This window comes from Helianthus annuus, chromosome 6, assembly GCF_002127325.2.
Source record: "Helianthus annuus cultivar XRQ/B chromosome 6, HanXRQr2.0-SUNRISE, whole genome shotgun sequence".
Classification (NCBI taxonomy): domain Eukaryota; kingdom Viridiplantae; phylum Streptophyta; class Magnoliopsida; order Asterales; family Asteraceae; genus Helianthus; species Helianthus annuus.
The window spans coordinates 405,401-421,761 of NC_035438.2; the positions used below are offsets into that span (position 1 = coordinate 405,401).

General features: G+C 34.1%; 1 protein-coding gene across 1 annotated transcript; it reads left to right on the forward strand.

Annotated features, from left to right (window-relative positions):
* The first annotated feature begins 520 nt into the window (after positions 1-520).
* Positions 521-1,096, forward strand: LOC110866023 (rapid alkalinization factor). The gene has a single exon (XM_022115378.2). The coding sequence runs from the start codon at positions 581-583 to the stop codon at positions 926-928; it is 348 nt and encodes a 115-aa protein (XP_021971070.1). The 5' UTR covers positions 521-580; the 3' UTR covers positions 929-1,096.
* The last annotated feature ends 15,265 nt before the right edge of the window (positions 1,097-16,361 follow it).

Consider the following 16,361-nt stretch of genomic DNA (forward strand, 5'->3'; position numbering starts at 1 on the left):
GTAAATAGATAAATAGACTCAATGGAGTTGTTTAAAAATGACTAATTTATAACTCTTTGTTTAATGTTGTATTTATGATTTATCTTCGTTTTTTTGTCATTAACGTTATGAGTACATTATTCATGTTCACAATTACAAAACTTGTTCGTTCTTAAAATTGTTATTTCAGAGAATCCTTACTTTCATTTGTTGATTTTTCATGTTTGTGCATTTTTTTGCATCAATTATTTTGCTATATCTCACATATAAATGCTAATGGTATTATAGCCTAGTTCGCGAACATGTTAATTTCCTTAACGAACGAACACGAACATGCCTTTATTCGTGTCCGTTCGGTTCGTTTACAACCCTAAAAGGACTATCCGGGCATTTAAATCTTATTATTATGGAAGAAATAGTGAGGGGCAAATTTGGAAAACAAGAAAAGAAAAGAATATGAAAACGAGTAAGGAAGGGGGCCGGGGCAGGCAAGTATAGTATTTAAATAAGGGCCTGCAACCCAACCCAACCCAACCCAACCCAACCGCTCTATTTGTCTTTCTTCTTCTTCTTCAGCCAAACCAAACAATACAGACAAACAATGGCGATTTCTACTACCAATCTTCTTCTTCTGGTGATCTCCGCCTTGATGTTATCTAGTTTCATCATGCCACCGGCGGCTGCCGCTAGTGGTGGAGATGAATTGATGTGGATGTCGTCAAAGCAAGGAGGAGGATGTAGAGGATCTGTAGGCGAATGTATGGAAGAGATGGAATCGGAAAGCACGAGGCGTATATTAGCGACGAGTAACTACATAAGCTACGGAGCGCTGCAGGGGAACAATGTGCCCTGCTCTCAGAGGGGTGCCTCCTACTACAACTGTCAATCAGGTGGTCAAGCTAACCCTTACCAGCGTGGTTGCAGTACTATTACTCGTTGCCAACGTTGATTTCATTTCTTCCTCCCTCTGTTTTCATTTCATTCCATTTCATCATCATATGAATGAATATGATTGATTGATTGTTGTATCAAATAATTCATAGGAATTCTGTTATCCTTCTTTCTAATCTTGAGATTACCGAATATATATATATAAAATATTTATTTTGAATTTGAATCACTGGTTTAATCATATTCACAATATCAAGAACGAGTATCGAGATTCGAGAGCCTGCCCTTTAACGTCGTTAATATATTTTATTTTTATTTTTGCTTTGCTACTCCTATTCTATCTCGATCTTAAAATAAGATGTTCATTTAAATTTAAGCAATCATCCAAAGCATAGCAGTGGTTTATCAGGGGTAGGTGATGGTTTTCCATCACTCACAACACCCAATCATTGGCCGCCACGTCATTGAGCTTGATGGATTTTGCTAGGAGTGCCCATCACTAGTGATGGTTTTTCCCAACGGTCAGAAATACAACACCAACCGTAACAAAATTTTGGGTTTCAACGCGTGATCATGGCAACGCGTTATCAACTTCACACGTGGAAAGGTTGGGTGGCGATGGTGTTTAACGTTCATTAACGAGTGATGGGTTGCCCACTACTGAGCGCCCCGACCCCCTAAGAACAAATATGTAACTTCAAAATTTATCAACTTTTGATAACTAACTTACTACACATGTAACATTGAAACCAAGTATAAAAATCAGTTTTTACACAAATGGTTCAAGTGTTATATGGATAGATATATTCCGTGCATAAAAGATTACACATTTGGTCTAAAATGTTTGACATACTTTCTTTCATGAATTTGGTCCGTTCAAAAAGAAATGAAATGTCTACCCGGCCATCACTTCAATCAATCCAGATTACCACTGGAAGTTGTTGTGCAAGGCTAGCAACATTTTACTCAATACAAGTTAAGTGTGAAGCGTTTTGATTTTGGTTTGTCAAGGTTGAAATTCCATGTTTTAATTATTGCAGCAATCAATACAATAGTAAGGTTGCTTCACTTGCTTGTAACTACTAGTTGTTGCTTCATTGAATTTGCTTCACTAATAGGCTCACGATTCGACTTTGATCGTTATGAACTAGTACCAAGATCGAGTCCTAGACAAGCGGACCTTATTTTAACAGCCAGAACAGTAACAATGAAAATGGCCCCTTCCTTAGTGAGATTATACGAGCAAATGCCTGAACCAAAATATGTTATTGCTATGGGAGCATGTACAATTACAGGGGGATGTTCAGTACGTTTTGGGTTTGGGAGTGAAAAAGGAAAGCACTCTTTATGACAAGAAGACTACCGTCAAATTCATGAATTATATTATATTATATTATAGTTTCATCAAAATCAAATTCAAATCCTCCTTTCCTTCCTGGCAAGAAATGTAGCACAACTAGTTATACTAGTCTATCAACAAATTCAGATTTGACCAATGATAAAAACACCAAAAACTGTCATTCCAACACAACACAATATAACCATAATATTTAACACTGCTAGAGGTCATGTGTATGACAAAGTCTAAATCTTATAGGATTAAATATGTAATTGCTTGCAGTATATCATCGATTATCATCTTTATATAAAAATAGGCATGCAACTAAAATGATTTAATTATGCATCATTCAGTATTTTTCTTTTGAAAAAACAAATTCATCAGTATTTTTCTTTTGAAAAAACAAATTCATCAGTATTTTTCTTTTGAAAAAACAAATTCATAGATGATTGCTTCGGTGGCTACCATGAATTTATTCTTTTCTTTACAAAATAAAAGTATAATCTTCAATTCGCGATATATTTTTTTTCTTAAAAGCTAGGGAAAGATGGACATTACTTTCCTGTTTTTTTAAATTCGCATTCTAAATTATATACTAAAGGAAAAAATAGAAAAAGCAGAAAAATGAGATGTGATTAGTCATCTAAATCTAATAAGAGTATTATATTTCTAAGTTATAGTTCCATAAAAATAAAAATTTAGTATACCATTATTATATTATATTTATACATATGACTGCATAGTTAACACGAATAGTAATTAATATATTTTAGTATTTGCTTTTATTTTTAATATTTTATTTATTATCGTTTGATATTTTAGTAACATATAGTAATTAATAATTCTTAGGTATTTGTTTATTTACTCTTTATTAGTAGTATTTTAATTAGCAGCTAATTTGGTATCGGTTTGGTTAATTACTGATCAATACGATTCATACATTCGGTATAGAAGTCAATACGTGTTTTACATTAACCGAAAATTACAAAAACAAACACCCATACAGACACCAATGTTGTTTTAACTGTACCAGTCAGTTCAAATTGTCACAGTACTGGTATTGATATTTATATATCGTCACAGACACAGTTATAAATTGTTTAAATGAAAAATATTTTGAAACCGAAAACCATAAGATGAATACATGTATCGCTACAGATGTTGTTTGGTACGGTACGCTAGCGATGCGATGTCAGTTAATCGAAAGAAAAGACAATAAAAATAAATACCGGTACCGAACTGATGTTGTTCGTTTGGTTGCGATTCAGTTCACTACAGTGACGGCACGATATCTATTATCAAACAAGAAACCATAAAAAATAATACATACCTGTACCGGTGTTACCATGGTATAAAGTATCTCACTTAATTTGATATCTCTTAAATAACTTCCGTTCGTTAACTTTTTCCCCGACATTATGGTATAAGTTTTGTTAAAAACGAAGTTGTATTCAAAATTGAGTATTTATTTGGTATCATAAAATGGTACGATAATAAACTGAACCGATTCTAATGGTTTGGTTTTCTAAACAACATGATTCATTTTCAAATAACGTTTGTTTTACATTATCATTTGTTTTGTTTCGCTGCAACGCGCGACGTCAACAAATATAATTGGAAAGGGATCATGAAATTTGATTTTTATAATAATATATAAAGTTTTTTTTCCATACTTTTATTATTTCAGTATTACAATAAATTAATATTATATTCACTTTAACTTAAACATATTTCTTTAATTTTAACTTTTAATGATTTTCTTTTTTTAATATTACTAATACTATTTGAACAACATTAGTACTATACCGTATAACATCAGTATAGTTTTTTTTATTAGTAGCGTCATCATGTGCATATTATTATGTACAATTCGATAAAAGTTATATTTGAACAAGCCATATATAGTTAATATTTTTTAATATCACTAAACGAACATATATTGACCAAACAACATTGGTAAGTCTACCGTATTTGTTTTTATAGTTTTCTCAACATGGCGGTATAAATTCATTGAACACAAAGTTTTATTTACAATAAAGTTTTTTTGGTATCGTAAGCTATATCGAGTGTAACGCTCCGCTTTTTCGTAACTTTTTTTCTAAACTAGCAAGCTTGTCTTGTAAATCTTATTTTGGAAACCTGTTCCTCTCATAATCGTATTTCGTCTTATCATCGTAAATCCAAGACTTAAATCGTAGTAAAATCCATCGTTTTATCTCAAATTATACCCTATTATTTCATTTATACTTATATGATTTTGATTCATTATACTTTGATTCATCATCTGTAATTCTTGTAATCATATAATAAACGTACGGATACGTATCATACATACACCATTTATACGTTTTACGCATATTTATACGTCTCTGACACTTACGGAAACTTACTCATGCTTCATTATACTTATCCACACTTGTTCTTATGTTAGAACCCCTATTAGATGCGTTATTTACTTAAAATACCCTTAAAATACACTTAAAACCTTCGAATATAAACTACTGGGGGTTAAATTGCCAAAACTGAAACTTGAATCCGGATTATATACCCGTCGCGTCACGCGACGGGAAGGGACTGGTGTTGTCGCGCAGCGCGAGCACGTCGATTCGTCAGCTTTGTGTTTCCAGCTCCGAGATTGGGCAGATTTGTGTTACTTGTTATGTTTTTCACATTTAATACTCACCTAAACCAACCCTAATCACCTCCTATTTAACCCAACTCACTTCCACTCACTTACCACTTTACAAACTCACTAATCCTCACTCAAAACACTCCAAATCAGTAGCTAATTCCCTGTTTAAAGTCAGAAACAAGTCAGATTCATACAAGTTGCTACAATGAGCATAACTTCCTCATTTCTTCATCTTTTTCAATGATTCTTCTTTCTAAACACTTAGAACAACCTTAGGTATGTTTTCCACAAGTTTTCCATGGAAAACCAAGGCTGGAACATCACCATATAAGGCTCCAAAGTGCAACAAACTTTCTTTTGATTAAACACTTGATTAACTCACTTAAACTTGAGGTTTCTCATACACATTCCTATGTCCTCATGCTCATAATCTAGTCTATGGTTAGTTGGGCTTAAAAACAAGGTTGTGGCATGTAAATCCAGAGGTTTAATCCTCATAAACATTCTATTTTGATAAGGTTTTGACCTACAAGTGATGAACAAGTCCTACACTTGAAGTTGTGTGATTATTTGGATAGCTTGGGCTATCCTACCTTCAATCCACACATCACTTGATGTTTTCTTAGTTAGATAGTATGTATTTCCATTTCCTTATTGTATGTATTCATGACCATCCTTATTGTCTATGACAACTTGTGCATTGGTGAAACACAAGAGGTTCCTAAATGGAAGATTTATCTTCCTACCTCCTACATGACTTCTATGACATCCTTGTGATAATCTTGGACTAATAACTTATAATATAAACTATATAAGATATATAATGCAGGTAGGAAACTTGATGATAACCAAAAGGTTATTTGTCAAGTTAGTAAGTTACATCACCTAAGTATTTAGTTTTCTCGTTATGATTCTAATGGGTGTTACACCCATGAAATCATTCAAACCCTATGGGTTTTCATAGTGTCAAGAACGAGTGCTAAGTCTAAGTGATTACTTTCTTGTATTTACTTTGTTATACTTTAATTTCGAATTTCCACCCTTAAGCATACCATGAACTCCAATCCAATTACATTCGATCTCTTAATCTCATTACTCGCCAACACTTGGATAATCGGAAAGCACATGCAATTTTGTGAGTATACTTGAACCCCTCTTTTCATTTACCTCTTTTTGGGGTGTAACATGTTTATGTATGAAACTTACACTTAAACTTTATTCGTAAATGCACAAACATTTCGTATACATGCTTGCATACTTGATTACTTGATACATTAAACTTGGGGTTATCGTTTTGTGTTAAACTTATCATTAGCTTCTATCGAGCCTATCCTTGACATATATAGCGTTATAGGATTAACGCACCACCCGTATTCTTGAGGTTATGTCATGAGCTTATTGCGTGTCATCATTGGGTTGATTAGTAGAACACATGCCGAATTTATTGTTTATATTGTATCAATAGCTTGCCATGTGGAATTGTTTAAACTCATTTTTATGCTATGTATGTATGAAAACTTGTATACTCGCCTTTTCTTTTGCATTGAACTTTATTTTAAACATGTTATAGGTTGAGGATGACGATGCTATGAAATTGAAGTAGCGATGATGCCTAGACACACATATAGACGCCTTAGGTTTTAATAAGTTGTATCAATTTTGTATTTGTTTGTTGTATTGTTTTTCTTGTATTAAACATGTTGTATTTCAAGTTCCATGTATTGTAACATTTCGTTATGAATGAAATCAACCTATTTCTTAAATCCATTGTCACAATTAGCGTTATGTGTGATGAGCAATCTTTCTTCGTCTCACTCTGATGTTTCCGCCATCGGTTGGGGTGTGACATCGAGGGTCTGTACGATACTGGTATCGTAATGGACAGATAACGATCGAACAACACCGGTACTGATACAAGTATTCGATTTTACTGTTTTCAATCGATGTAAAACACATGTCGATTGGTAACGATTATCATATTGAGTGCCAGAATGAGTACTGTAATGAACAAGACCCCGATAATGACCAAAGGCCCACAATGAAGCGCGTGGTAATCACACTAGTATATATAATTGGAAAGTGAGTATGTATGGTAACTTTATTTTTAAAATAATATATAGTTTTTTTCTACATAATACTACAATATATTCTATTACACATATTATTATTTACATTTAATTGCACCGCTATCGTACCAAAAAGAACCGAATAATCTAGGTGTCGGTACCAGTATTTATTTATATTGTTTTTGCTTTCAATAAATCAGTATTTATTTATATTGTTTTTACTTTCGATGCACTGACATCGTATCACTACTATAAAATACCGAACAACATCGGTACCTGTATATGTACTCATTTGTATGGTTTATGTTTGGTAATGAATTTTGTGCTGTAACTGTAGTCAATCGAACGAAAAAATCAATATTGGTACCGGTACTTATTTTTAGGGGTTGTTTATTTACCTCTTAATGAGGCTCTTAATGGTTCAGACCTCTTATTGGTTCAGCACTTAATGGTTCAGACTGTTTGTTTCATGAGCAAATGTCTAAATGGTTCAGGAATTTGCCTTTGAAAGGTTAAGCATTATACTGAGTCTGAATGGTTAAGACCTCTAAAATCTGAATTGGTTAGACATTTGCCTCTGAATGGTTAAGCAATATACTGGCTCTTAATGGTTCGGACTTCTTACTGGTTCATCACTTAATGGTTCAGACCTCTTACTGGTTCAGCACTTAACCATTTAGAAGTTGCCAAACTGCCCATTAGTGTCTTTACATTTGATAAACTAACGCATCCTATCGAACAACATTGTTACATGTACCTGTATTCATTTTTATGATTTCCAGTTTCAATAATTTTCATTAATACAATTTTGTCTGCAATGATAAACGAACATCACTACCAGTACCGTGACGATTTGAACTGATCGATACCATTTGGACAACATCGTTATCGATGTAACGCTTCGCATCTTTATACTTTCTTTATTTAGAAAGTTGTAATCGTATTTCTATTTTTGGAAACTTGTAATCGTATCGTATCCATAATTCATTTCCAATCTTGTAATCCGAGGCTTTGATCATAATGGAAATTCATTTTTATGCATATACTTGTTACATACTTGTGTTATCCCTCATCACACGTCGAATACATGTTTATACGCATAGATCGAGACTCGAAACATGTAACAATTCTCATTAAAATCCATAATTAGGATGATAATTAGTCAATAAGGAAACGCTAATTGAGACACCCAAGTAATTCTGCACTAACCCTAAAATTTTCGAAACAATCGGAATCAGGATCAGGGCCCCTAAAACTCAGGGGGGTTAAACCCTAGTGGATATTTATCTTCTAATTTTGCTGTAGAAATGAAAATCATTCGTACATTTACTCAGCAAAGCTATCTGGGACACGAAACAACCTAGGCTAGGAAGTAGACCCGTCGCGCCACGCGACGGGTACACATATCTCTTTCGCGTGGCGCGAGGGGGAGCATTTTCCAGATATAAATAGGTGATGTTGGCACTTGAAATTTGCTGTTCATTCGACGTTCAAACTCGAATTATGCTCTGAGATATCATAAAAATCGTTCACAACACACACTAATATCGAAACGCTGCCGCAAAACAGGGTAATTACTCGATCGCTATTACGATTCATTTTCCGAGATCAATATATCCAAAGAATGTTTAAGTGCCGCCCACATTGGGTTATACTTTGTCGTTCGTCGTTAAATCGATGAATGTTTAAGTATTGCACTTTGTCGTTCATTGTGAGAATTTGATTTCGTGAGTTATCGTGACTGCTGTATTGATCACTAACCCAGTTTTGTGTGCATTATTATTGAAATTAGGTTAACCAGGCTAAATCATATTCTGTCCGTGTTAAATCTGCAATGTGAGTCATTCTCTTTTTATCAACTGTTTTACAATACTCCAAATTATTTTCAGAAATATAATTACAGTGATTAAGTTGATGTAATCACCAAATTACAGCCAGTATGTGGGGTATTGTGCACATTACTACAGTTTAAATCATTTTAGGTGGGCGAACCTAATTTTAATTGATTTACGTCATTCATTGGGGCAGCCAATGGTGATATGACCACTGTCACAGATCCGGTCGAGTGACAAATACTGTGGGTAGTTGGTTGATATCAGAAACATGCGTAAAAGATCTTAACACTGTGTATTAAAATAAATGTGTCATTTTCAGTAAAATGAATGATTCACTCAGTATTTCCCCACTGACAAAACCTTTTTCAAACATGTTTCAGGTGATCTACTATAATTCAGGAAAAGTGCCGAGGAGCATTTCAAGCTTACGATAGTGGCTCAATATAAAATAAAGAAATATGTTTTGAAATAAAGATTATCAGAAAATTCTTATTATTGTAAATGATCGGGGTTTTGTCCCGAGTTGTGAAATAAAATAATCGGGAAAAGTTTTTAGCTTTAAAACGATCCTGACGTTAAAATTCCGCTGCTAAACTCAATTAAATAAATATCACGGGATTTCTGTCCCGCGGCTCCTGAAACGGGTTAAACCGGGTCGGGGGCCGTGACAAAACACTTGGATATATTAATCATACATGCATACACTCATATTATACTTTATTACACTTTGAAGACCTAAAAACGGGCTAAAATGCAAGTTTACGACATAAAATATCATAATTACAAAGTTCAGGGGCCAAAATGGACATTTTCATAAAGTACTCACTAGCGCCACGCGGGAGATACGAGGGTATCTCCAGTGATGCGTGGGAGATGTCGATCCACAGCAAAACGCTGCCAGCTCGCGGGTTGGTCTATTTTTGTCACCTTTTTCACCTCCAAACACATTCTAACTCATTTAACTTTAACCCTAATCAACTCCATTATAAATAGGAGCCTCCATAGACTCCTAAACACTTTCCAAACATTTAATCACTCTCAAAACACTTCCAAATCATCCATAAATTATGCGTTCTTGGCAGAATTATCTAAGTGCTAAAAGTGAGTTCAAACTCACCTTTCTTCATCTTTTATTCATCTCTTCTTCCACTACAAAGCTTGGAACATCACCATTTTGAGGTCCAAACTTTCTGTTTTGGATGATTATATTGTAAAATTTTATAAAACTTATACTTTCTTACATGAATCTTGTGTCTACTTGTTCCTAAACCCATCTATGGTTATGGGACTTGTTAGAGGCTGATTCTTATAAGTTTAGAGGTGCAAACACCCTCTAAACTTTCTGTTTTGACTAAGGTTTTAGATGACCTACAAGTGATGAAACCATCCAAGCTCACCATCTTCAATATGGTGCGACTTGTGTTTTGGTAAAGGTGTGAACCATGGAAGCCTTAGCTTTCCAAACTTGTTCCACCCCCTCATTTGATGTTTTATCATGTTATTCCAAGTAGTTTCCTAGACCTAAAGTAACACAACTCCGACGCATCTCCAACATTTTCCATGATGGATATGAAACCCCCGGGTTGCTCTTACTTGGCTACTTGATGAACTAGTTAGTCTTTATTTTATTTTCATTCAACGGGGTTATCAATTATGTTGATAACTTTGTGCTTTGGTGAATCATACAATGAGGTATACATACCTCCATGCTTGACTTACATAAATTCTATGATAATATATGATGGACTATTACTATATAATATAAAATATATAATTAGCCGAATTCGTGATACTAACCGATTTATGGTTAAGTGTTATGAACATTGGCTATTCTCTCTTCGTTCTAAATTCGCCATTTATGATTGGGCAAGTTAGAACCCATGAAATCACATAAAAACTTAGTGTCAAAATGAGTATTTAAGACGAGATATATTTTCGCATACGTATACTTTATCATATTTAAATTCCGAATCCGAATCCTTTGCCTAAATTCGAGTACTCACACACCTTCGTTTCCCCATGTAGAGTAACTTCGGTGTTCCCATCTCAAACGACTTAACAACTTCACGGTTTAACTCGGAAAGCTTGCAAAACCGTGAGTATACATGACTCCCCTTTTACTTTTAACACTTTTAGGTGGAATACGTATATGTTATTAAACTCACGCGATCACATACTTTATGCTTAAATCACAAACAAACAATCCAACATACATGCTTAATACGCTATACTTGAACTCATATATGCTAGAACTCTTTATGCTTTATACTTGTCATTAACTTCGTACGAGCCTCCCTTAACATGTATAGCGCTATAGGATTAACACACCGTCCGTATTCTGAGGTCATGTTGAGTTAAACAAAACGGTCTTATCGTTGCCACGATAAGATTACGCCAGCGTGAATCTTTTGGTTGACATTTATAGTTGCATGCTAGTATCGTATGTTAGTTTTAAGATAACAGTTATGCCATGTGGATTTGTTTAAACTTTTATACTTATGCTTGTAATCAAACTTGTATGTTCGCCAATACTTTATGTATTGACCTATACTTTAATACATATTGCAGGAAATTGATGATGATGATGAACGGAATCTAGTAGGATAAACTAGAAACCCATTTAAATTTTAGTACTTTGTTGTATCTTGTTTTTTGTTCAATGTTGTATTTTGTTACTTGAATTTAGTAATGAAATGAAATCTTGAACTTTAAATACTTGTCGCAAAATAGTGTTATGAAGTCTCTTGCAAACTCGTTTACAACTCACTCCGATGTTTTCGCAATCGGTTGAGGTGTGACAATCGATACCGGTGTGTTTGTTTTTTACGTTTTCAATCGATGTTAAACATGTGTTGATTTCTATACCGAGTGCATGTATCGTATCGGTACTATAACGAACCTAATTGATACCGATCGAATGCCTGCGATAACGTAACTCCGCAAAGCGTGAGCAAACATCATATTAAACCCTGCAATTTATAATAAAAATTAGACTTACATATTCCAACTGAAATAAAAGGAATAGGTATCATCACACTTGCCGTGATAGACTCGGTCATTAGCAAAACCAAAATAAATGTCAAAGAAAAATACACGATGACTTTTACTTTTAAAGTTTTGAGTTAAATGCTATTTTAGTCCCTGTGGTTTGGTCCATTTTGCCAGTTTAGTCCAAAGGTTTCATTTTTAACCTGTGGGTCCAAAAAGGTTTCACAGTTGCCATTTTAGTCCACTTGGTTAACTTCATCCATTTTTTCTGTTAACGAGAAGGCCAATTTGATCATTTTGTATGTAATTCTATTAACTAAAAGGGCAATTAAGCCATATAAAATGACCGAATTGGCCTTGTCGTTAACAGAAAAAATGGATGAAGTTAACCCAGTGGACTAAAATGGCAACTGTGAAACCTTTTTGGACCCACAGGTTAAAAATGAAACCTTTGGACTAAACTGGCAAAATGGCCCAAACCACAGGGACTAAAGTGGCATTTAACTCTAAAGTTTTATATTATATGACTTTTATCTCAAAAAAGTTTGGGAAAATTACAAAAATAATCATTGATCAATATCACTTTTCATGCGTCTTTGGAGCGGCACATCATGTGTGGGCTGCGTCTTTCAAGCATGGGATGTGTCTTTGCAGCGAAACCCAATAAAAATGGACACGTGGCCACGAGATGCGTCCTTCTAACGAGACATCATGCACGGGATGCGTCCAATAAATCCTTTTATGGTTAAAATTACAATCTGACAAAATTAACAAGGTTTGCCACATAAGATGTTTAGTGTGTGGAACTATTAAAATCTAATTTCCCTAATGAAATTTAAATAAGGTTCAAAAAATAAAAATAGATGAAGATGTCGTTTATTAGAAGGTTAAACAACCACTACTTTGAAAGGAAAGAGGTGATCGGTCTTTAGATTAAAATGGTGGAAATTAAATTTTAAACTTTCATTTTATTACCAATATATTGTATTGTCTTAATATATCGTGTCTTAATATCTCAAGTTTTAATATCGCATGGAAATTACTTTTTTATCCCACATAGTAGTAGGCACTAATCTTGAAAAAAATCATGAACGAGTATTTAGGACCCGCGCGTTATGTGACACCCACGAAAATGCTTAATCACGCTAGCTTCGCCAGCAACTTCATGTCAAATTTCGAGACGAAATTTCTTTCGACTTGGGGATGATGTGATAACCCGTAACTTTGAGGTAAAAACCGCCCTAGTTTTACTTTCATAAATCAAATTCTACGCTTTTATTATTTGATGAATTAATTACATTTTATCCACATCGCGGTAAACCGACCCGAAGTGTTTAAACTAAGTGCATGTCGATTCAACCCACTCGCGAAACCCGAAACTTATAAGGCCCGAACCATAGCACGAATATTACACATTTATATTAGTTGAATAATTATATATTTATACTTAGTTGATTGTTAGATGTAAAAACATAAATAAATAAATAAATTACTTAATCTAAATGCCTAAATGTTACAACAAGATTTCGTTGGCTGCCATCTTTGTTTTAATTACGGCCCACTCACTACAGCCCAAACCCTTTTAAGTGTTTTCAGCCGAAAAGCATTCCCTAACCGGCCCAATGAAATCCATTTTATTATATGTTCAGTAGAAACTCGATAAATTAATACTTGATTATTTACTAAACTCTCTAAGATAATATTTTTTGCCGGTCCCGACTCGGGGATAGGGTGATAAATTAATAATTCGCTAAAATTATAAGATAATACATTTTTGATAATTTCTTTAGACCCCATATAAAATATAAATTAATAATTCCTTATATATAGCATATTACATGAATGATTTATGAAGGTTTCTTGAAAAATGACTCAATTGTCTTTTGTTTTTTGTTGACTCAATGCCAGTTTGTGTCGCTTAACATCGCCTCTTTCGGGAGCAAGTGAGAGATACTCTAAAGACCGCTTAACTGTATTCGATATTGTCGCTTGACTCACCTGCAAACCATAGTTACTATGAACCCATTCTTGCAATTGCTTTTGAGTGAGACTTGGATTATCCTTGTTGTGCTTGCATAATGCTCTTCGAATCTCGTCTGTCATTGTTGTTTTTTTCACACCTTTAAGATGGGAAGCCATGTTGTGTGTATGATTTGTTTGTGTTAACCTATTTTGATCTTGTATTTATATAGAAAATATTTTTAATGTCCATAAAGTGATACATTGAACACAAGAAGCATAATAAGGTGGGAGATTGAAGGTTTCTTTCAAATTGGGTCGTTCATTTGATATACATGCATTGTATACAATAATTAAGTGGAAGCTTGAAAGGTATTTGTAAACTAAGTATTCTACTATAAATTAATAAAATATTAATTAATATATAAATTAATAATTATTAATTTATCGATTAATTAATAACTCTTTTAATTAATAAATTTTGGTGGTCCCAAGTGTATTATTTTATAGAGTTTCTACTGTACGTAATTGCATGATTATTAGATGACTCCCTAAAACCAAACCCTAACCTATGTTTTGCTATACCTGCGATCTCTCTCTCTCTCTTTCTCTCTCTCTGCCTCCCTTCTATTTGCGCAAATCAAGAGCTTCAAGGCTTCAAGCAATCGGTTTCTTGGCTAGAATCGAATCCCTTTATCGCTAGGTACGCACGTCTTGCGTTTTAGCTTTTAGTTCTTTTAGCTCTTATATGATCTAGGTTATTCTATTGTTTCGTTTCGTTGGTTGTGCTCTAGATTTACTTGGATGTAACTGGTGTTAAGATGATACTCATGGTTTCTTTTTGCCAGGATATATATTTTTTTTGAACAACGAAGATCTATTATATGTATGGGAAGTTGGGTTTGATTGTTGGGTTCGGTTGGGTGCTAGGGTTTGAAATTTTGTAGACATTGTGGTTAGATTGTCGGTGGGCTGTGAAACTTGTGATGTTTTAAGTCTTAAATAATCTGAGATGGGACATTAATCTGTTGTACGTAATGTTATATGTCATCGTTGCTCGTTAGGGATGGAATTAATGTCATAAAACTCGTTTTTATGAAGTCGGATAATGAAACAGTTCTGCGCAGGAGGTTACAGTCGACTTTAATCAGCTGTAACCGGGTCATAATATAATGAAAACTGGGTTTTCTTGAGTCTATGACGTGCTATTTCGAAATACGCTTCTAATGGCGCTAGAATCATGATTTTTGGACGTCGTTTGATATTTTAAATAAATTATTTCGTTTCAGCAACTAAAGCTGCGTTTTTCTGTAGATTCTACGAGTTATGTTTTAAGTCATAACTTGATGAATACTTAGAGCATCCACAATAAGGATGTTTTTAGATGTTTTTGGTGACATGGATGAGAGAGAGTGTTGAGGTGGAGGAGAGAGGTAGTTATTTTGTTCTTCCACAAAAACATGAAAAAACATACATGTGAGTATGATTAGGAGAGAGAATAGATGAAAAAGAAATTAATATTTTTATGTATTGTGTGTAGGGCAAGAGAGAGAAACAATTTTATTGGTGGGGCAATTGACATGTGGCAAATAAAAACATCCACAAAAAACATCCTTATTGTGGATGCTCTTAGAGTTAGACTAGGAAATTTATACTGTAGATGGTCTTAGGTGTCCGTGCAAACCTCCAACTGGAATTTCATCAATCGGATAAACGAGGATTTTTAAATGAATTTTTCGGTGAACTACAGTCAGAAAGTGATGAATCTGATTGCTGCTTAGTAAAAGATTTTTGTAAATTCTTGATAAAGAGTTATACTCTAAAACTTTAGGCAAAATGGATTTTAATAATCCAAACTTTCACCCATTGGCCGGCAACGGACCCAACTTCAAAAATAACCGGTGGTGGTCCCAACTTTTCGTATATTGTAAACCAATGGACTTTTACTAATAAAAACCTTAATTTCTTTTTGTCTCCTTATCCTTTTCGGCAACTTTTTCGTATAATGTAAACCAATGGACCTTTACTAAAACGGAAAGGATAAGGAGACAAAAAAAATTAAGGTTTTTTTTAGTAAAAGTCCATTGGTTTACAATATACGAAAAGTTGGGACCACCACCGGTTATTTTTTAAGTTGGGTCCGTTGCCAGCCAATGGGTGAAAGTTTGGATTATTAAAATCCATTATTCCAAAACTTTAACACAATACCAACCCCTCCGAGGGCACGTCACATAAAAATCACGTAATTTTTGCAAGCTCATAAGTACGGTAAATGGACATCCCAAAACAGTTTATTTTCAGTGAATTGAGTTATGCATGTTTATGAGTTTGTAAAGTGTCGAATGTGCTACTTTTAGTGTCCGCATGTGCGTAATGGTTGTATAGCTGATGAATGGCATGTCGTAGTGTATATTATGAACATGTACTTAAAAACTACTCGGTAAAATATTTGTGACACTTGTACGTATGTTACTTGTTGAATACGTGTAGATGAATACGTGCATTATTTGTATACGAACCTAATAAATATTGATAACCATAATAGGGTATGGTTGACCAACATAACACAAAATTTTATTTGCCGAGCTAAGCTAATGTGAGTTCACACATTTACTAAAAGCATGTATTTCCGGTGGTTGGGAACGGACAACACTTTCCCTGGTTTGGGATTG